The sequence below is a fragment of the Prosopis cineraria genome, unplaced genomic scaffold, assembly GCF_029017545.1.
Source record: "Prosopis cineraria cultivar Desert tree isolate PC_DT_omini unplaced genomic scaffold, ASM2901754v1 PC11, whole genome shotgun sequence".
Lineage (NCBI taxonomy): Eukaryota > Viridiplantae > Streptophyta > Magnoliopsida > Fabales > Fabaceae > Prosopis > Prosopis cineraria.
The window spans coordinates 42,079,018-42,101,631 of NW_026555342.1; the positions used below are offsets into that span (position 1 = coordinate 42,079,018).

The following is a 22,614-nucleotide window of genomic DNA, read 5'->3' on the forward strand; positions in this document are numbered from 1 at the left end:
TTGTTTAGTTATTTTAAAATTTTACGATGTTATTATCTATCTTCCAATATTTATAATATTATCTTTCATCAACTGTATCATATTTATTTTCTGCAATTTAAATATATTTTATTTTTCAAATTTGATATTTTTTGAAGCTTAAACAAATATAATAGAATTTGATAAAATGATTTCCCTTAGATTCAACTGGATTTGATTGGAACTTGATAGATATGAAAATCTATTACTGATAATGGCAAAAATATTCCGTGTCATTAATTCGCTGAATGATATAATGGGAAGTAGATTAGGATAAGTATTATAATTCATAGCCAATCTGAATGATTTGCTTTGCCCATCGGTTTAAAATGTTCCCTATAAAAGCCATAGAAAAGAACTACTCACTCATCCTCTGTTCGATCAATTGCGCAATCCAAGTCTCGCACCCTCACACAAGATGCTACGATTAACTTCAAAATCCCTCTTCATCATTTTTCTTCTACTCGCTTCTTCATGTCTTCTTTCCAGTTCTTACCCTCTATCAACCCAGAACAAGTGGATCTTGGACGAATCCACAGGACGCAGAGCCAAATTCGCGTGTGTGAACTGGGCAGGTCATCTAGAGCCTATGATCCCTGAGGGTTTTCATAAGCAGCCACTGAAGCATATAGTGGCTCAGATCGCTCAACACAAGTTCAATTGCGTTCGTCTCACATACGCCATTCACATGTGGACGCGTCATGGCAATGATACTGTTGGAGACACTCTTCTTCATTTGGACTTACCAGACGCCATCCAAGGCATGGAGAAAAATAACCCTTCGTTCTTGGAGATGACTCACGTGCAGGTGTTTGAAGTTGTGGTTCGTGAGCTTGGGGCTCACAAGGTTAGGGTTCTGCTGGATAACCATGTGAGCAAACCCAAATGGTGCTGCAACGATGATGATGAGAATGGGTTTTTCCATGATCGCCACTTTGATCCCGAGGAGTGGACACAAGGGCTTACCCTAGCTGCCAAGCATTTTGCTGGCAATTCCGCTGTATGTCTTCTGCCTTAATTTTCAGTCCATCTTTATTTCTCTATTCTTTCCTGATGTATAACTACATGCATGACGAGCTTCATTCAATGGAACTCATTTACCGATTCCATATATTATTATTAAAATATATAAACAAAAAGATAGGGTGGACATAGGATAATACTGATGCATGTAATATTCACAACAGGTGGCAGCAATGAGCTTGAGGAATGAGCTACACGGTCCACGCCAAAATCAGGGAGATTGGTACAAGTATATGAGCCACGCAGCCAGAGCCATACACAAAGCGAACCCACAAGTCCTAGTGGTGATCTCAGGATTGAACTACGATACCGAACTTCAATTTCTGCGGAAAAAAGCCCTGAATCTAGACATAGGTAAGAAGCTGGTGTTCGAGACTCATTTGTACTCGTGGTCCGGGATAGGAACCCTAAAATTAGACGGCATATGGACGAAGCAACCATTGAACAGAATCTGTGCCCAAAGCGCAAAGGGCATAGATTACAGAGCTGGGTTCGTGACCACGGGCGAGAATGCCGTTCCTTTGATATTTACTGAGTTTGGGTTTGATCAAACTGGGGGTTCTGAGGAAGATCTCAAGTTCTTGACTTGCATTCAGACATACCTTGCGGGAAGAGACATGGACTGGGGCTTGTGGACCCTGCAAGGAAGTTATTACATGAGAGAGGAGCGAGTGGACGTTGAAGATACCTTTGGAGTGTTGGATTCATCTTGGAATCAGCTAAAAAATCCTAACTTAACTCAGGTGCTTCAACTTCTCCAAAGGACGAACCAAGGTAAACTTTCTATCTTCATTTTATGGCTCCAACCTCCAAGTTTGGAGTCCATGTTTCAAAGTTCACTTTTTTAATAAGTAGCAATTATAACACTAATTACATGTACATTTACAATAATGTAGATCCTGGTTCCAAACTCCCACAACATTCTATATTGTACCACCCTCTAAGTGGGCAATGTGTGACTGTGAACGAGAAGGACGAGGTTGAATTAGGAAGCTGTGAAAACAAAAGCAGATGGCACCATGCCAAAAAAGGAAACCAAATCCTATTGGTTGGCACCGACAAGTGCCTAAGTGCAAATGGTGAAGGCCTTCCTGTGCTTGTCTCTGCTGGCCATAACTGCAACAGCCACAAAAGTGCTTGGAAATCCCTTTCTCTCTCGAAGCTTCATTTGGGTATTAAGCAGGAGAATGATCATCACTTGTGCTTGCAGAAAGATTCCAACACATCGGCCATCGTCACTGCCAAATGTATCTGCATTCGTAACGAGGATTCTTTGTGTTTGGATGATCCTCGGAGTCAATGGTTCCAGTTCGTTCCCGCCAATGTCTAGGAACCTCCTCATTCATAAACTTGTTGGCACAGACAAACAGATTACGTAAATATGAAAAGCAAAATATGACTGTAAACATCAAATAAATCTTATGTATAGTAGTAGCATTATCACCATTTTTTTTTATGCACAATTGTTTATTTATTCATTCATTCAAATGGGGTATCGTTTTATGGATAATATGTATCATTTAAAGTTAATCTTTTTCTTGTTGGTCTAGCATTTTTAAATCTAGCCACTATGAACATTTTTTTTTCCTGTGTTGGTTGCGTAATTTGGATTTAAATCCAGGTCTAAGAATTTTAATAAAGGTTTCCTTTTAGAGAAGGGAAGATAGTATTTTATATTTTATAAAAATAATAAAATTATGAAACATACTAAAAAAAAAAAGAAAACTTCATAAAAATTGATACATCTCAACTTTAGAGGATTTAAACACATCTAATTTATAAACTGTTGAATGTTTTTTTTTAGGCTAAGATTATTTTAGTTATTTTTATCCAAACAAATCTAAACAAGTGAATTTAATTTTAAGGTGTGAATAATATTAATGGAATAAATAATATATAAAAAATTACATGTCTTTTTGAATTAGTCTAGGTGAGGGTGGTAATACTCCAAGGATTCTCCAGATACCAGATAATAAAATAAAAAAAAAAGAGTATATATAGGATTAAATGTACAAGTATTTTTCTTATTCTCTTTGTTACGTTGAGGTTATAGGTTAAATTTATTCTCAAAAGGTTTTGAGTTTCAATGGAATTCAAGTTGCCCTTTAATAAAAGGTATGCCACGTTTCATGAAGAAGCTTTACTATGACATTTGCTTGTTTTATCTGATTCTTGTCAAAAAGGGCTTACTGTGTTGTCCAATATGCTACTAAAGCAAATTTGAATAATTTTTCCACCCAATTGAACAAAATTTTTTCAAGGACACCTAACAGTCCTTGCATGGGGTAGCTGGCGTCCGGCTTTAGGGCTCGTCAGGTGACAAATATCTGTTTTTTTTTTTTTTTTTCTGAACGGACAGGTGACAAATATCTTGATTGTTCAAATTTACAAGTTTTATTTTATATTCTTATTTTAAATTTATCAAAATAAAAATTATAAAAGTATAATAAATATATCTTATTAATAATTTGGATAATGTAGATTTAATTTGGATTATCCAATTTAATATTAACTATTTTTATAATTTTTATAAATTAACTATCTCATATATTCTTCATAGTCAAAATTTAAAATTTTTAATTCAAAAATTTTTCTTAAAATTTGTTTAACTAAAGTGATAATTTGAAGGCTATCTTTTTTTATATTTTTAATAGTATATTTACTAAAATAAAAAATAGAAGAATTCTAAAAAAAATTAATATTAAATCTAGATTGTTCAAAATACATATAGATAATTAATTTATAAAAATTAAAAATAATTTTAATACTAAATTGGTCAATCCATATTAAATCTGCATTACTCATATTGATGATAAGATAAATTTATAAATTTTATAATTTTTTAATAAATATAAAACACAAATATAAAATAATATAAACGCAGAAAACTCTCATAGAAGGATTTTGACTTGTCTACCGGGATATGTGCTTTCACAATAAATTGGCAAATATGAAAGATTTCAAGTTAACTAGTGGAAGTATAGAAATGCGTAATTAATTGCCTTCTTAATATTGAGGTCAACCAATAATTTGATGCAAAGTGTAATTTTGGACAGGAGATACAATTTCCTGCGTCGTTTCCTAGTTCTGAGACATTGCCCCAGCAATGCATGATATAGGAAGGAAAGAGATCTACATTCAAGGAAGGAGAGACTATCACAATTTCACAGTACGCATGATTAGAATGGAATGTATTGAAAAAATTAAGGTTAAAATAATATGATTAAAGAAAATAGAACACATTCTTAAGAAAGTGGAGTAATTTAGTTTATGGAGTTGAGAATCATGATTTACGATATTTTTAAAGGGTATGATGATTTCCACATTTGTAGTATATATTAATGAGTTTTATTATGCTTACCATAAGAGGAAGGGTGATTTAGTTCATTTTTATCTTAATTTTTTTAATTTATTCCATTTCATTTCTTTTTAGAAACCGAACGAGACCTAAGTTGTTCTCTCGTGATCAATCAACCTGGCTCAGAAATAGAATGAGAAACAAACTCTTATTTATTGCTTTCAATCTGACATGGCAGTACACAGAGACACTATGCTATTTATACTATTCCAAGTCTGAAATGGAGCAAAGGGAAATAAATGGCAAGTTACAATTGCTTTATTATTTGTGTTAATGGTGGTGACCCAATGGACGACGGTTTTTGCTCCTCCACATGTTTCTTCCCGTTCCTTCATTGCTATTGTTGTTCCGTTTCATCCTCCCCAGGTTGAACGAAACTCGCCCTCGAGTTAAATTTGGCATCATCGTCAGTGTAAGGGGATCGATCAGTAACATTAAAGGTGGCAAACAATCCATAAGAACCAGGCAATTTCACCTTATAAGCAGTGTTATCAATCTTTTGCACAATCCTAAATGGACCATTAACTCTTGGGGACAGCTTAGCATTTAGTTGTCTAGGAAATCATCCCTTTCATAGATGTATCCAAACTAAGTCTTCCATATTAAAAGTTTTTTATCTCTAATGCTTGTCACGTTAAGCTTTGTATCTCAAATTTTGCTTTTAGATTTGCTCACGAACTTGCTCATGCAACTTCTTAATTTTCTTAGCCCTTTGGTCAACATCAAAACTATATGATGCTTATCAAGTGAAGGGGTCAAGTCTAACGGACTAAGGGGATTAGTGCCATAAACAACTTCAAATGGACACTTCCTAGTTGCTTTGTTGACTAAGTTATTATAGGTAAATTCAACTTGAGTAAGAAGGAAATCCCACTGTTTCAAATTCATCCCCACAAAATTGCAAAGAAGATTCCCAAGAATCCTATTTACAGCTTCAATTTGACCATTTGTCTGGGCATGACTAGCACTACTATAATGGAGCTTAGTTTCCATCTTCTTCTATAGCGTCTACCAAAAGTGGCTGAGAAACTTCACATCATGATTAGAAGTGATAGTCTTGGGAATGCCATGAAGATGAACAATCTCTTTAAAGTACAAATCTACTACTTGAACAGCATCATTAGTCTTCTGACATGGAATGAAATGAGCCATTTTTTAGAAACGATCTACAACTACCATAACAAATCTTTTTGCCTTTAAGTTCGTGGTAAATTCAAAATAAAATCCATGCTCACATCTTCTCAAAGTGCTTCTAGAATAGGCAAAGGCATGTATAACCCTATATTCTGACCCTTGAATTTGGCCAAGTAGCAAATTCTACATCTCTGTATATGCATGTTGACATCCCGTTCAAATCAAGGCCAGTGAAAGTTCTCCTTCACTAGATTAGTTGTTTTACCCTGTCTGAAATGTCCAGCTAATCTATCATCATATACTTCCTAAATTATGGCTTCTCTCAAGGAACCCTATAGAATGCATAGGGCTTTGCCTCAAAAGAGAAACCCATCATATCTGTAGAACTGGTGGAAACGTTGATTTGAAGTTACTTCCCACAGTCCTAGAAAATCAAAATCATCCTAATACAACTCTTTAACAAGGTCAAACCTAACAACTTTGGTCTACATTGTTGTGAGCAGCACATGTCGACGGCTAAGAATATCAGCTATGGAGTTCAAAGTTTCAACCTTATGCTTAGTAAGGAATAGATAAGGCTGTAAGAGTTCACTCTAATGGGCATGTTTACGGTTGATCTTCCATTGAGAATTCAAATACTTGAGTGCCTCACGATCATAAAAGAGTATGAACTCTTTATTCAGGAGATATTGACTCTAATATTGGAGAGCTCGGATAATGGCATAGAACTCTTTGTCATAAGTAGAATATATAAGCTTAGCATCATTAAGCTTTTCACTGAAAAATATGATGGGATGTCCCTCCTGACTTAAGACAGCACCAACTAACTTCAAATACTTGGTCAAAATTAGGAAGAGCTAGGACTGGAGCTTCAGTCAACTTCTTCTTAAGCTCCTCAAAGCTTTTCTAAGCTTACTCTGTCCACTGAAGTTTATCTTCTTTAGTACAATCTGTAAGTGGTGTAGTAATAAAGCTAAAATTATGGATGAACCTCCTATAAAAAAAAGCTAATCCATGAAAGCTTCAAACCTCCTGGATAGATATTAGAATTAACCAACTGTTAATGGCTGCAACTTTGCTTGGATCAACTCAAACACCCTCTGCAGTAATAATGTACCCCAAGAACACAACTTCATTAGTGAGAAAGGTGCACTTTTTGATATTAGCATAAAGCTTATGTTCTTGTAAGGCTTGCAAAACTTGCCGCAAGTGATCTAAGTATTCTTCTTGACTCTCAATGTAAATGAGAATATCATGAAAGTACACAACAATAAATTTTTCAATGAAGGGTCTCAATACCTAATTCATCAAGTGTGTAAATGTGTTAGGGGCATTTGTTAACCTAAAAGGCATCAGTTTTCACTCATACAAGCCATCTCTTGTCTTGAAAGCAACCTTCCACTCATCTTCTGGCTAAATTTCAATTTGATGGTATCCACTATTAAGGTCAATATTTGAAAAAGGTAATGGCACCATGCAACTAGTCTAGTATATCATTGAGCCAAAGTATCAAAAACCAATACTTAATAGTGATCTTGTTGACAACTTGGCAGTCAATGCACATTCTCTAACTCCCATCTTTCTTTGGTATTAGAATAACAAGTATAGCATAAGGGCTAATACTTTCTCAAACCAATCCTTTCTTCAACAACTCTTTAACTTGCTTTTGGACTTTGACATATTCTTGGGGACTCATCCTATAGGCAGACTTGTTAGGAATGACTGCTCCTGGTATGAAGTCAATTGCATGCTGTATGTCTCGCATAAAAGGCAACCCTGGTGGTATCTCATTAGATATCACATCTGGAAGTTTACAAAGTAATGGAATGACTCCTTGTGGACTAGCAAACTCGTCATTCATCTCAAGAACTAGAATAAAGCTCATCATTTAAGCTTCAAACTTCATCACCTTAAATTCCTCCTTAATCATCAAAGACACTAATAGATTAGAGGTGCTAGATTCCCTTGAAAATTGGGTAATCTCATTGGGTGGTAGAGATGCTAGTGTGAACTTGACACCATCTTTCATAAAAGAATAGGTGTTTGTGTAACATCCTAAGTTTTAATTTCCTAATTAATTAAACCTAATTAGGGTAATTAAGTAAGTTAAAGTAGTGTATGGCCAGAGAGGTCTAATAATCATATTTGATGGTATTTCAACCCTAATTGTGGGTCCGGTATCGAGGCGGGCCACCCAAGGATCAAAAGGAGAAGAAAAGGAAGAGTTGATGTTGCTGTGCCACACGCCGCTGCGTGTGGATCATCCACTGCAGTGCACAAACATTTTTGAGAGAAAGAAGGATCTCTTTGTGCCATGCACCGTGGCGCATTGTGCGTCCCCTATGGCGTATGGCCATTTTTTACAGTTTATCAGACGTGAAATGAGACAGAAATAGAAAGAAGAGAAAAGAGAGAAACAGAGAAGCACACTAATGCTCTAATAGGGTTTACTTGTGGATGACATTGAGAGTATTTTAAAGGCTACAAACACCTAAGGTAAGTATCACACTTATTAATCTCCCCATTTCTTTCACATTTATGAGTTTATGGTTAGGGTTTGATAGTGGAAGTGGAATTTCGGTCCATATAAATTATGAGTCTGAATTTGTTGACTCAAATAGAGTTAATGGGGGTAGATTAGAGTATCTAAACCTAGGTATAATGAGTTTTGGTGTCTTGGATTGTTGGGCAATATAAATTCGATCTCTTGTAGCATGCGTAGATAACAAAACACCCTTAAGAGATTTAAGATTTTAAAGGCTAAATTTGAGATAAAATTTCCTAAATATGCCTATAGGGTCTACCACCTTTAATCCAGGCTTGCTTATAACTTTGCCCTCAACCACGAGGGGCAATTCCTTGTGTGGAGTAGAACTATCAAATGCTCTACCATAACTAGAGCTTTATCGAAAGAACACTGTGTAAGAGACAATCTCTCTATACAAAGAAACATAACAAGTATTTAATTCAAGATGCAGTAACTATATAAAAAGCACAGTAAATAAGGAAATGAATGACTCTTTGGGATATCTGAAAAGACCTTTAATGAAGCCTCAATTATTATCATGCTCGAGTTCATAATAATAAGTGGGACTCCAAAAAAAAATCCTTACTCCACAAAACCATAAAAACATAGGCTCTGATACTAATCTATCACACTCTGAAATTAAAGGGTGACCGACACAGGATGTGAACTCTATCACACATCCCTTGAGCCCTAAATTGAGAAATCTTTCTATTTTTAAAACATAATTAAATTTGTATTAAAAATTATGATATAAAAAATCATTATAATAAAAGTTTCAATATTTTTATATAAATTTAAGCAAAACCTCCTTAATAAATAGGATCTTCCAAAAATTCTACAACATACTATCTTACACAAAATATAGTATCAATCAGGAGATTAACTCCTTCCAGCTAGCAGATAACATATATCAAAATAGAATTCTAGTTATAGGCTACGTGGAGCATCTAACCTTACTTCCAATAAAATACATGAATTTAAATATTTACAACAAAAGGAAAATAGTGCTAATAAAATTTCATCGATAACAGTTGTGTGCCCCTCAGAGGTCAGCAATAGGATCCGCTTCAAATGATAAATCTGAGACTAAAATTTTTAGTAAATAGCATCCCAACAATAAATAATTAAATGTATATAAAAAGAAAGGTTAACATAATTATGTGTGCTAGAAATAACAATTTTTGCAAACAAATATTTAATAAATTTCATCACAAAAGCACTTTATGTAGTTTTAAATAAATTCTTGATTCATTAAAGTATCATATCAAACGTCATTATCATGTAATTTTAATAAAGCAAATAATTGCATAAAATATTTATAAAAATATGTCAGTAATCAAAACCAATGAAAAAAATAGATCCATCAAATAATTAAAAACTCATAATTATAGGGACTTATCAGAACAAGTAACAAACGTGGACACACAGTCCACGAAGATAAGTAACCAAACGCAACTTATGCCATGAAAACAAACGTGGACACATAGTCCACAAGGGTAATGCTAACCAAACGTAGCTCAAAGCCATGAAATCAAATGCAGGTATGAAACTCATAAATAACAAACGTGAGTGCAATGCTCATGAAAGTCGAACTAGCTAGTCATACCCATAGCGTGCTAAGGGCTAACAGAACTGCCGCTAGCAACTAGTGTTATGTAATAAGTCCATTTTAAATCCAGTTTCAAACATGCGAGAAAATCATTGGTAGTAAATAAATTTTTTATTTTCAAAGTCAAACTCGCATGAATCATTATCTGTATTAATCCAATATTTGATAGAATGAAATCTCATAATCAAAATCCAAACTTGTAGTTATTAATCAATTAAAATTTCAGAACTGATAAAGGTAATTTCACAAAATAAAAAATTTGATAAACAAACTATTCAACAAACACATCATTGATATTAAAACAATTTGTATAAAAAATGTACTATTTAGTAAAGGAAATTTTTATTGAAAAATTAGTTGGGACGCTATCCACTTACCCAAGAGTTTTTCAATAATTTTAATGCTTGCTTCACTTTAACTTCAAACTCAATTCCAAGAGTGCCATTAATTTTCCTAATCAATCAATCAAAATTCTAAGATCACTTATTTATCCTTTTCTTACTATAAAAACATATGTGTTTAATATGCTAACCATCGACAATCAACAAGGTTCTTTTCATCCTCATAAGTTCTTTACCTCCTTCAATTTCACATGTCAATTAATTTTCTCAAACAATTAGTAACATTTAAATTAATTCCAAATAACATCACAACTCTACATATATACATAGCCAACAAAATTTTTTTTAATTTTTTAAATTATTAACTTCACAATAATCCAATAAGAACGAAAGACAAACCTTCCCATCTAGTTTATGCCTTCCTCAGTGCTTAATAAAACATCACAAACTACCGAGTGTCTTTTGCTTTAATTCCCTTTCTAAAAGTTCTTTTATAATAATAATTTGAACAATTCAGACTTCCTAACAAACTATCAGGATAATGGGACATGAGCAAAGGGTAAAGTGGAGCAAAAGAAAGGTGCCATTCAAGGGTTATCAAGTCAGCACTTTCAACTATGTATACAACGTGCAAGAGCATAATCCCCATATGCAAGATATTAGTTCATGAATTTCAAATTCCATAAAAGATTGTCATAGTTTTAGGAAATTACATAATAGACCATACATCTAAGAGGAACGATAATAGAGGATGAGAAATAGAAATTCAATTCCATGTTCACATAATGACGTTTTAAACGAGAAGATAGAATATGCATTTGCCAAGAGAAATTACAGGTGAAGAACTAATTTCATATTATTCTCCATTGACAATAACCCAAAACGACCACATCAAAATTACTTGTTAGAAATATTCACTTCACCTTTAAATTTTAGTTTACTCAGATCCTACTCTAAACAGAGCCACAAGCAACGGCAAGGCTAGGAAGAGAAATCACTATTACAGCATCCTACATACACTCTCACAGAATCAGCATGAAAGAGAACTCCAAAATCCTTACCTCAAGTTAGTAACATCGGTAGCAACATGAGTTGCTTCAGAAAAAATGAAAAGGGAAGAAGAAGAATGTCTGACAGCCCACCACACAAAAAGCACAGAGATGAATATGAGAAACAGAATCAAGAAAAGACCGATGGAAGTATAGGGAACCACGAACTCAAAAATCAAACCTCAATAGTGGCAAACCCATAGCAAAACTAATCGGTGACTGACTCAACAGCAGGGGAAGGAGAACGAAAAAGACGGAGAATAATAGGGGACTTGAATTCAAAGCTTCTCTCTCTCGGTCTCCACATGATTCAACCAAATAGGGAATAAGAGAAGGGGAAGTCGGTGACTGGAAGCACAGCAGTGAGAGACCACAAGAAAAAAAAATTGAAGAGAAATGAAGGATCCAGAATTTTTCTCCTGGTGCGTGTGTTTGACCGACAGAAAAGAATAAAATTTTAAATATTAGGAAATTGTGAAAATTATAAGAGAGGAAACAACACTTTTCTTTAATAACATAAAAGACACAGCATTTTGAAAATTTTTCTATAATTTTAAACTAAATAAAATTAACCTATAGCTCAAAAGAATTCAAACTCTAGACCTTCAAATAAGCTATAAGCATATGTTCCACTAATTCAAGACTCTCCATTTACCATAAAACTAATTTAAATAAAGTATAATTAGGAGAAATTTTTTTTTATTTAAAATTTAAGATCATTACAAAATAGTTCCATATAACTAGTCTAACATATCATCAAGAAGGGGTATCGAGAATCAATACTTGATAGTGATCTTGTTGATTGCTCAGCAATCAATGGACATTCTCTAATTTTCATCCTTCTTGGTCACTAGTAATATAGGTATGGCACATGGACTGATGCTTTCATGAATAAGTCCTTTCTTCAATAGCTCTTCAACTTGCCTATAAACCTTTGCATGCTCCTGGGGACTCATTCTATAGATAGGCTTGTTGGGAATGATGACACTTGGAATAAAATCAATGGCATGTTGTATGTCCCATCGGTGGCAATCCAAATGGAATGTCATCTGGTATCACATCCAGAAACTCAGCTAATAGTTGTTGAACGTTTGTTGAGATAGTAGAAACTGTAGCATTAGTTTCAAGTACCAGGATAAAGCTCAAAGCTAGGACTTTTACTTTTGTCACTTTAAACTATTCTCTGGTTACTAAAGACACCAATGGCTTGGACTCTTGCTTGCTCCGACTATACTCTTCGAGCAACAAAGGTGCTAGCTTAATTTTCACTCTATCCTTATTGAAAGAATAGGTATTTGTAGGCCATCATGATATGCATGTCGGTCATATTGTTAAGGTCTTCCTTAGAGTAGATGATAGGTATCCATTGGCATAACATCATACCACATTTCATCCTGAAATTTGTTACCAATGGAAAAACTAACCAAACAATGTTTAGAAACATTTACCTTACTACCTTTGTTAAACCACTAGAGCTTGTCAAGACGAGATGGTTTTGAGCAGGCAATTTCAGCTTTTCCATCATGTAGTTATACACTATGTTCTCACAACTTCCATTGTCAATAATGACATCACACACTTTCCCTTGAGCAATGCAACAGGTATGGAAGATATTATGATGGAGCCAAGGCTCTTCCTTTGCTTAGGCTGTGTACAAGTTATGCCAAACCACCAACATCTCTATGGTCAGTAGGTACAAACTCTTCATCATACGCTGGCTCTTAGGTGTCGAATACAAATTCTTCCTCTTCCACAGTCTCTGATGTACCATATGCGTCTCCTTCTATGTTGGTGATGACTTTGTGGTTAGGACACCTCGAAGCAATGTGACCCATTCCTTAGCATTTGAAGTATCAAATTGTCTTAGACCAAAATTCTCTAACCTTTAGTAGGGGATTGCTGGAAATGGTAGGACGCTAGGCTTGAGCTCTAAAAGCAATGGGGAAATCCTTAGCCCATGAAGACGGCTAGCATGAGGCCATCCTAAGGGTTTGTTTCCTAATATAGATTGCTAGTCGAATCACTTTGTCTAGAGTCTAGTATTGTTGCAACTGCACCTAATGGCTAATAGCCATGTTTAACCCTCCTAGATATCGAGCTATGGTTTACTCCTCCTTCTCCTAAATGTCACATTTCATCATAAGCTTTTCAAACTCTCAAGTATACTCCTCTACAGATAGCATTTTCTAGCGTAAATTCTACAAATGGATGAAGTTATCTTGGTAATAGTGTATAGGAAAAAACTTCCTCATGAGCTCACGCTTCATTTTTTCTCATTTTTTCCCAAGTCTAGATCTTGGTCTTTCCTTCTCTCTCACGCTTTTTCTTCAGGTTTTCCCACTAGATGGATGCGTGCTTCTTGAGTTTGATAGCCACAATCTTAACTTTCTGCTTGTCGAGCACCTCTTTGAACTTAAATATGTGTTCCACTATTTGTAGCCAATCAACATAGTCATCAAGCTAAAGCTTTCCCTTAAAATCAAGGATGTCCACCTTAATATTGCTATTGTGAAAAGTTTGAATTCAGTCTTGGCGATTTCCAAAATATGAGGAACTACTACTACCAAAATCTCCTTCTAGGTTTTCAACAGTAACTAGGAAGAGATTTGATTTAGGAGAGGAGAGACGTTGATTGGAATGAGCCCAACAAATAGGAGTAAAGTAGAAATTATGGCATGCAGTCCAATATTCAAGCCTAAATTTTTTTGAGATAATTTTAATAAAAAAAAACCCTTTGACTATACTTATTTAAATTCAAAGCTTCTAAATTTCTAAAATTGAAGTTCAGTCTTTGAAGTACTGATTTAATATTAAATTTCTAAAGGAAATGACAAAATTGCCTTTTATTGAAATTAATATCCGAATTTTCCTACTGTATATTTTTCATTCACTTACAGACTGTTATTCATTGCCCTACTTTACTTGTTCATTGTTAGACTTTCACTTGATTTCATTATAGGGAAATAAACAAGTGAAGTAATGCAATTAACAATATTTTGTAAGCAAAGAAATAAATGAAATAAAATAATTAACAAGTAAAGTAGAGCAATTCTAATATTAATTTAAATAAATGAAAATTTTGTCATTTTTCTTAAAAAGTTAATCTCAAATCAGTGCCTCTAAAATGCAATAAAATTTAAAAAAATTAGGAGTTTCGAATATAAATAAGTGTGATCAAGGTGTCTTCATTGAAATTTTTTCATTTTTCTTTTAGCCACAGCTTTATGAGCATTGAAAAGGTGGCTTAAAATATTGTTATATATATATATATATATATTGATTTTCCTAATTATTACTTGAAAAAATAGAATCAATATCAATATAAATATACCAAAAAAAAAGTTTTCTTCCCAATTTTCATTAAAGAATAGCGAGAGCAACAATTAAGTATCAAAAATATCAATTAATTCAAATTAAATTTCAATTAATTTTAGAATACTAACAAAGTCTTTTGGTCCTTTAGAAGTAATAAGTCTAATATCTTTAAAAATTTACAAAAACTCTCAATTTTACAATTTCATTGTGATGTATTTATAACTTATTTTTAAAATTTTATTAGGATTGAAGAATAAACAATAGGCATTGAACAAAATGAAGGATCTATTTATTTTATTAATAAATAAGCAATAGGCAAGTAATAAAAAATAAACTTAATTTTTTTTTCAATATTAAATATAAACATCTACATTACATATTAACATTTAAGAAACAAATTACAAATTCATTACAACAAAATTATAAAATTGGGAACGTAACTTGCAAATCTTTAGGGCTATTAGACTTGATACTTTTCATATTAAAAGTGAACACTTGTGTTCTTTATTAAATTAGGAAAATAAGTTGCACAAATACATCACAACGAAATTGCAAAATAAGAAATTAAACTTGCGAATTCCTAAAACTATTAGAACTAATACTTCTCAATATTAAATATGAACTTTTATATTCCCAATTAAATTTTGAAAAAAAAACTACAAATGCATCATAATAAAATTGTAAAATTTTGCGCTGAATTATCAAATTTTTGCAAATCCCTATTAAACATATTATCACTAACAACCAAAAGACTTTATTGGCATTCTAAAATTGATTAAGATTTAACTTGAATTAATTAATTTCTTAGTGCTTAATTGTTATTCTCCCAAGAAAATATAGCACAAGCAATTTTTTGTAGAATTTTTTAATGTCCCTTTTTTTGGCTTCTGCAAAAAAAAAACAAAAACAAAAACAAGGGTTAAAAATCATTTTCCCCTTAATTTTCTTTTTCATCAAACGTTGAGCATCTTGTATTTAAGAGTGAGGCAATATTCTCCTTAGAACAATTTTTTAAAAGTAAAATCACTCTTTTATTAAAAACCCATCATGTTTTCCGTTAACAGAGAAAAAGATGGGTCTCTAATGAAAAAATAATTTTGTTCCAAAAAAACTATTTAAAAAAAATATTATCCCACCTTTTATTTCCCATTTCCAACGGTATTACAAAAGAAATCAGTCTCTACTGATAACAAAGCATACCCCTTGAGTCTAAAAGGATGTACTTCCCAACCATAACATGTTCTATAGGTTTTCTAATTCAAACATGTCAATATTTTCATTCACACTATTATATATCAGATAATTTAACCCAATTAGTGTTGCATTATCATCTCTCTTGGAATATTTAAAACTAGGGACTTGATTCTCCTCCTCCCACCAATCCCTCCGCTTCCCCTCCTCCGAACATTTCCACCATTGGATCTCAATTTCAATGGCTATGATTCATTGTATTATAAAATTATTATAATGTTAAATAATAAATTTATTTATAATAGTAATATTAAATAATATATTGTAAAATTTAACAGCTTACATTTATTAAGTTATTTATTATTTTATATTATGATAATAATGATTTCATAATGTAATGAATCTCGGCTATTTAAATTGAAATCCAATGGTAGAGAAGTTGGGAGGAGGGGAGGCAAAGGAATTGGTAGGAGGGAAGCTAATTCCTAAAAATAGAGAGACTAACATTATATATAGAATAGACTATAGGGACTTAATACATTTTAAAAAAAAAAACTAGAACCAATTACAAATACGATGAAATTATAAGAGACCAATTGTTGTGTTTTTCTAAAACAGATAAATCAAATTTTTGGAAAGTAGCTTAAGTCACTTTATTAGTGAGACCAAAGAGACATGGCTTGACTTGAATACAAATGAGAACAAATATATTTTTTCTTCAACAACGGAACAAAATAATGGAACAATATAATATTGAAAATTTACTATACATATACAGCAAAAAAAATAACGAATAAGCAAGAACAATTCAAGAAATTAAAGCGTAAGAAAAACAGAGTCTAATTGCAAAAAAGCTCAACACATCCTTCCTGCACATTTTCCTCTGCTCAACACTGAATAATTTTCCTCAGTGGAATGAAAAAGAATGTGAATACCCAAAATCAATTCTTAAGTCGCACCAGAATCTCCATTGCCAGGAAAAGCTTTCCGATTGTACATCGACGCCGTCCTCCAATCTGTCCATTGTTGTCTAGGATATGCCACCACAGGCAGACTTTCCGGCAATGGTGGCGGCGGTGAAGGTGGCGGCAGAGATAGGGGTGAAGAGGGAGGAGAACGTAGAGCCTTGATCAGCTCCATTACTTCGCGATGGTATTTCTGTAAACATACATAAAAAGTTTGGTTTCAATAGGTTCAATGCAAGATAACAAATAATACATGGCCACCAAGCTTGGTTATTAATAGGGAGCAAATTATGAGTAACCTGTGTTAATCATATCTGATATAATTTGCACTGTCTATATTTAATTTGAAATGTTCAGATTTTTATTTTTTTTTATCAAGATAAAATTTATAAAATTTTTAATAAATCCATCCTTCATCATAGTCTATATTTAATCAAAACAATCTCATTTTAATATTAACTTTTTATAAGTTTCATAAATTGGCCATACAAATTTATTCTGAACTGTTTATATTTAAAAATTTTAACTTGTAATTTTAAAAAAAATTGAAAAGGCCCCATTAAGAGATTATCGTTATTTTTAATATTGTACGTACAAAAATAAAATTTTATAAAAATTAAAAAATTAATATTAAATTTGAAGCATCTAAAGTAAATCTAAATAGTTAATTTATAAAAATTATTAAAAATAATATTAAATTTGGACAATTCAGACCATCCAAATAGATAATAAGCAGACTTATTAAAATTTTTTAATCTGAACAGTTCAAATCATTTCAAAGGTGCTTGACTCCCGTTATTAGTAAAGTTCAATGGACATTCCTATGAGTTTAGATTGTTCATCGTTCAATTCTACACTCAAAAATATGGATTAATCGGTAGTACCAGATAGTCATATAACACATAACACACACTACAATTTAAAGCTTTTTCTTTACTTCAGTGACTGAATTCAAGAAAAACATAGATAATTAATTACCTGAACTACAAAATTGCGTCTCTCACAATCCTGGAACATATTAGAATGAAAATCCACCTGAGACAAAATTTTGTCTCTCACGGTTGAAAAACTTATCTGATCCCTAGAAGTAAACCGATCAACTTCATTGAACCAGAGACAAGTGAAGAGGTTGCTAATAGGAATAAGCTCTCGGACAATTACACATCCTTCAGGAACATCTGCAAATCAACAATCAAGATTAAGAATCATGAAGTGAATTGAGAAAAATTTGCATCTAACCCAACAAGAAAATTTTGGCTGTACCACTTATGATGGGATATTTGTCCTCTGTATATGGGGTCAGTCCCTCATTCTTATAAAACTCAATCTGAAAGTCAATAGAGGCATTATCGTACTTTCCAGCAGCTTTATTTGCCTCAGCTTCAACAAATACATCAAACCGCTTATAATGTCTCGATATTGCGAACGTTGCATTCTTTCTCCACAAAAACCTGAATAATAAGCAGAGTGGTTAAGGTTCGAAAACAAGCAATCTGGTCAGGCAAGACAAAGTATCAATGCTAGCACCCAAATAAGCTTTAACCCTGAATGCAAACAAAAAAAAAAAATTCTAGCAATTTTCTAGTTCTGTAGGAAAGGAATTTAATCCATGATTATTACATCTGAAGAGGTAATAGTAACGACTCAAACAAGAATTTCACCGAACATAATCAATCAGACATCAGATTCTTGTTTTTGGGGAACAAACTGTCAAAATGTGAAGAGTAGCCATAACAGGGTGTTGGAAACAAATGGCGCCACACATGTAAATATTAAAAATGTGTTGCCATTATTATAATTTAGCCTAAATATTAGCGGTCTATTTGGAGAAGTTTTAAGGCTTAAGAGATGTAATTATTATGGAATTAATGTATAGATAAGAGTAATATTTATAACTTGTTGAGGGCCCAAATTGTAAATAACACACTCAAGTCTATAATATAAATAGGGTCGTGGTCCCAGGATTGGGCTTGACGAAAAACTAATTATTTGAGCCCCCACTTCTAGATAACCATATGTTTACAATTTGAAAGATCATAGCGCCAATCCATCAACTCATGGAACCATGTGACACTCTTGACTGCAGATTTAGGTACGCTTCTTCTGCATTCAATTTCATCTATTCCTCTGAATTGATATGGGATTATATTCGAGTTTATGGATTTGTTGCAATCATTTCCATGGTTTAAGCATGAACTTGATTGATCAAGAACAACCAATTCCAACATAGGGAGAAAGTCCTTGATTGAGAAAGGGACAGATCTAATAAATTCATTCCAAGGCAATGATTTGATATTCTGTTCATGCCAGATCCAGATGAATTCATGATGACAATGTTCCTAGCGTATGATGAAGGAAGCTGAATTCAAATTCCACCTAAAATAAGTAAATATGAGCTCTGCATAGATATGTAATCTCAAAGAGAGACACTTAGAGGTACCTTTCAAGAATTTGATGAGGATCAACAACAAGCTCAAGCTTTCCATCAATCCATATAGAATAGCGGGCATTTGGAGTCATTCTATGTATCAGAAGCTTTGGAATCTGTAGACAATGTGTAAAATGGTACAAAGAAGATCACAAGGAAGATCTATGTTACCAAAAAAAAAAAAAAATCAAACAAAAAGTGTTCAACTAAAATATATGTTATCTCAACCCACGAAGAAAGATAAAATCATTATAATGCTCAGATCACATAAAAGCATCTAGAAAATATAGATGTACTACTAATCTAAGCTTCATTTTCCTCCATGCATTGAAGGCGAATCAGAAGACCTCCTCCAATCTAGACTAGAGAAAAAACCACTGTCAAATACAGTAGTTCTCTAAAGCAACAATCAGATCATGAGGAAAAACGTAAATATTTAGAGAATCTGCACCAAATGTTTTCAAGTTTATGCATATCAATGTCACAGTCATGGTGAAGCTGGCCAAATTTATAAACTCTTACCTTCCAGTCCGTCTACCATCAGTGTAAGGAGGATTCCGTGTAACTATAACTCTCCATACCCCAATTTTCTTGCTGCTATCAAGCCTGCCAGAACTTCTCTGATATTTTTCTGTTTCTTCATCTACAAACATAAGGAAGCATACAGTCTTCTTCGAATATTCACTTATATTTGATGGCTCATTTATCTCATCAAAATTTCCTGAAGAACATTTTAAATTTATAAGTAAATTAAATGCCTAAATAACTAAGAAAATACAAGACTGGCAAGATAAATACAGACCAAATATGCAAGATGCAACAACAATGCCAGTACACTGTTCCATATACAGGAGGTCATCCTCATCCATATCATACCCTGTGTTGCGGCCAGGTTTGATTCCACGAACAAATCTGATTGATAGACACATGCATAACCGAGGATGGAGAGTGAACAGACATGAACATAAGTATAGGATAAATATGTCCTACTGCAGCCAAAGACATTTTATACCTATAAGAAATATGAATATTCCAGTTAAATATCCAACAAAAACTAGAACATACCCACAGTGTATATTCATTGATGGTTGAATATGGTGAGAATAACTTCTCTGCGCCAAAGTGGGATATCCACCGAAGTCAGAACCACCAAATTCTCCATCTCTACTCAAATTTTCCTCATAGATAAAAGTTAAATTCTGAAGGATTGGTGAAGGTGATGGAGATTTTGGCATCAGTGCTATGGCTTCTTCAACTGGTAGGTAACAAACCGGGCATGCTAAAACATGAACAAGATAAAGTATTCAGAAACAACACTACCAGCATATATTATAAAGTGATCTAAAATGTACAGCAAGCCCAGCGTATGGTCTTTAATATCAAAACCTTCAGGAACTGGGTGATTTAAAATAGTTTAAAATAACTTACGCCGTGGCCCAGTGCGTTTTTTATCGGCTGGTGGAGGAGGCAGTACGAAACTATTACAAGGATGCCCAGGAGGAAGTGTGTAGCCCATAAAATGGCTAGGGGGAGGAGGAGGCAACACCATATCTGAAGTTAGGCTCACAATGCTTTCATTAACATTATTGTTCTGAACACTGTTTATTTCCCGTGATTCTTCACCTGAAACAAACCATATCTCAAACATTACCTAATTAAAATAGAAATCAAGTATCAAATTGTAAATCAAAAAACAGGGTTTTCTTTCGTTTTTTTTCCCCCTTTGGCAAGGCAGAGACATAAAGTATAGCATAAGCCAGTGAGTCAAATTGAATCAATAAAGACAACTTCCATGTCGGAATTGCAAATAAATAAGAACTGCAACAACCAGGCACACTAGTACAAAAGAAAATAGAAGAGAAATAGATGAAATAGTTTAAGACAATAATGGCAATAGCACCCAAGTCAATCCAGAATATGTCAAAGAAGCTACCAGACGTATTCATATGCCGAATTCCTTTTACCCACACAACATCATTGTAATCATCCAATTGAGATTCATCAAACTACATATCCCATGTGTTCTATGAAACATAAGCAAATAATAGAAGGCTTAAATTGTGAGCAATCACATTATATAAGATGATATAATTACTAAAACCATGGAAGAAAATAGAGAAATTGAAAGGAGAATGGGGGAAAATGAGAACCTTTTTCAACGTTCAAAACCCAGAAGAAAAACGCAGCACAAATAGCAAAGAGTAACAGCATTCCAATACTCTTTTGCCCTGTAAACTTGAAGAACCGCATGAAGAGCTTCTCTTTCTCCTTTACCATCTTGGAAAGCTTTCGTACTGTGTGAATAATTGGAAATCTTTTCTGTAGCTGTTTACCTAAAGAACCATAACTTGAACGAATACCCAGAAAACCCCTCATTCATTACACTTGAAACCCCTCGTATGACCCCCTCATCTAGGCACCCAGAAAATTCAGCCCCTTCAATATATTAACACGCTGCCCCTAAACTGCCCAAAAATAAATTCGCCACGCCCAATTCAGCAATTCAGCCGAATCTCACAGACAACTATAATCGAATTTTCATGCAATTGAATATACTTAGCAATGTTACTCTCACTTCAAATCAACTAAAATTAAGAATTTGCTCTCAAAGACAAAGGGTATCGAAACACAAAATTCCAGAAGTGGAAGCAGAGCAGAATAAATTAGTCACGCCTTTGAAAGAGCAAGATGCGATCAATTGCTAACAAAAATTTGGGTACTACTAAAAAAAAAAAATCAAGCAAGGGATGAGTCTACGGGCTTCTGACCGGCTCTGTACGGATTTTAGCTGGATCAAATAGATAGATTTCAAGTAAATATAGGTCTTGCAAGAAACCAGGAACTCTATTGGAAGCTGCGATATATAATATATTATCTTTTGAAAATCCCGGGTTGATGATCTCAGATCAAATTTTCATGGAACATTTATACGAGGGGGGTGTAGAATTTGGAGAATGAAGTATATACAAATGGAACATCATTGATAGGCCATTCTGCGCATATGAGCAATGTTTTCTAGTTCAAATATTGCTGTCGCACTCAGCTTGACATTTGCGTTTGCCCAATTATTCATAATCAAATTGCGCGCTGTCTCCGGTCTCCCCCTCTCCGCCCCTCCCTCCTGTATTTATTTATTTTGAACGAAGGATATCAAATTTTAACCTCTTAGGCTGTGTGGCCTGTCCCTTTTTTGGCCAGTATGACCTGTGGTTGGATGCATGATAATTTAAGCCTAGATTTAGATTTGTATCAAATCTCCAATTGGATATATATAAAAATTTACCCACATCCATGATTTTTTTTTTTTGTAATTTAAAATGGATAGGATTTAAGTATTTTCTCTACTTAAAACATTTTTAATCCAATTAAATCACAATAGGCGTCTATAATGTATTAATAATATTAATAATAAGAATTAGTTATAAAATAAATAATTTTAAAAGATTTGCATGTTTTCATCTAATTGAAACAAGCATTTTAAATATATAAGATTGAGTATATAAATTTTTTACAATTTAAATTTTCCCTAAACTTTAATTATTTGAAATTTTAACTATTATAATCCTTTTATTTTCTTCATATTTTCACCATCAATCCTTTGTTATTCTTGTCCCTCTTCTCATTTTTTTTCTCAATTTTCATTGATTCAAAAATAG

At 33.3% G+C, this 22,614-nt stretch overlaps 2 protein-coding genes across 2 annotated transcripts; one reads left to right on the forward strand and one right to left on the reverse strand.

Annotated features, from left to right (window-relative positions):
- Nucleotides 1-436: 436 nt before the first annotated feature.
- Nucleotides 437-2,371, forward strand: LOC129286515 (glycosyl hydrolase 5 family protein-like). The gene is made up of 3 exons (XM_054922470.1): nt 437-1,018; nt 1,206-1,815; nt 1,938-2,371. The coding sequence occupies exons 1-3, from the start codon at nt 437-439 to the stop codon at nt 2,369-2,371; spliced, it is 1,626 nt and encodes a 541-aa protein (XP_054778445.1).
- Nucleotides 2,372-16,250: 13,879 nt separating this feature from the next.
- On the reverse strand, nt 16,251-22,053 carry LOC129286899 (probable hexosyltransferase MUCI70). Its single transcript, XM_054922993.1, has 9 exons — nt 21,109-22,053; nt 20,387-20,581; nt 20,024-20,237; nt 19,761-19,870; nt 19,482-19,679; nt 18,971-19,076; nt 17,794-17,981; nt 17,509-17,708; nt 16,251-16,723 (listed from the first exon to the last, which is right to left on the reverse strand). The coding sequence occupies exons 1-9, from the start codon at nt 21,332-21,334 to the stop codon at nt 16,514-16,516; spliced, it is 1,647 nt and encodes a 548-aa protein (XP_054778968.1). The 5' UTR covers nt 21,335-22,053; the 3' UTR covers nt 16,251-16,513.
- Nucleotides 22,054-22,614: the final 561 nt, after the last annotated feature.

What these genes read in the sequence shown, in the direction of transcription:
- LOC129286899 (XM_054922993.1), bottom strand. Translation starts at nt 21,334, where the DNA reads ATGAGGGGTTTTCTGGGTATTCGTTCAAGTTATGGTTCTTTAGGTAAA. An exon ending in TCAATGAATATACACTGTGG is followed by an intron (nt 19,871 to 20,023) that starts GTATGTTCTAGT and finishes TCTATCAATCAG; the next exon opens with ATTTGTTCGTGGAATCAAAC. An exon ending in CCTCATCAAATTCTTGAAAG is followed by an intron (nt 17,982 to 18,970) that starts GTACCTCTAAGT and finishes CTTATTATTCAG; the next exon opens with GTTTTTGTGGAGAAAGAATG.
- LOC129286515 (XM_054922470.1), top strand. Translation starts at nt 437, where the DNA reads ATGCTACGATTAACTTCAAAATCCCTCTTCATCATTTTTCTTCTACTC. An exon ending in ATTTTGCTGGCAATTCCGCT is followed by an intron (nt 1,019 to 1,205) that starts GTATGTCTTCTG and finishes TATTCACAACAG; the next exon opens with GTGGCAGCAATGAGCTTGAG. An exon ending in TCTCCAAAGGACGAACCAAG is followed by an intron (nt 1,816 to 1,937) that starts GTAAACTTTCTA and finishes ACAATAATGTAG; the next exon opens with ATCCTGGTTCCAAACTCCCA.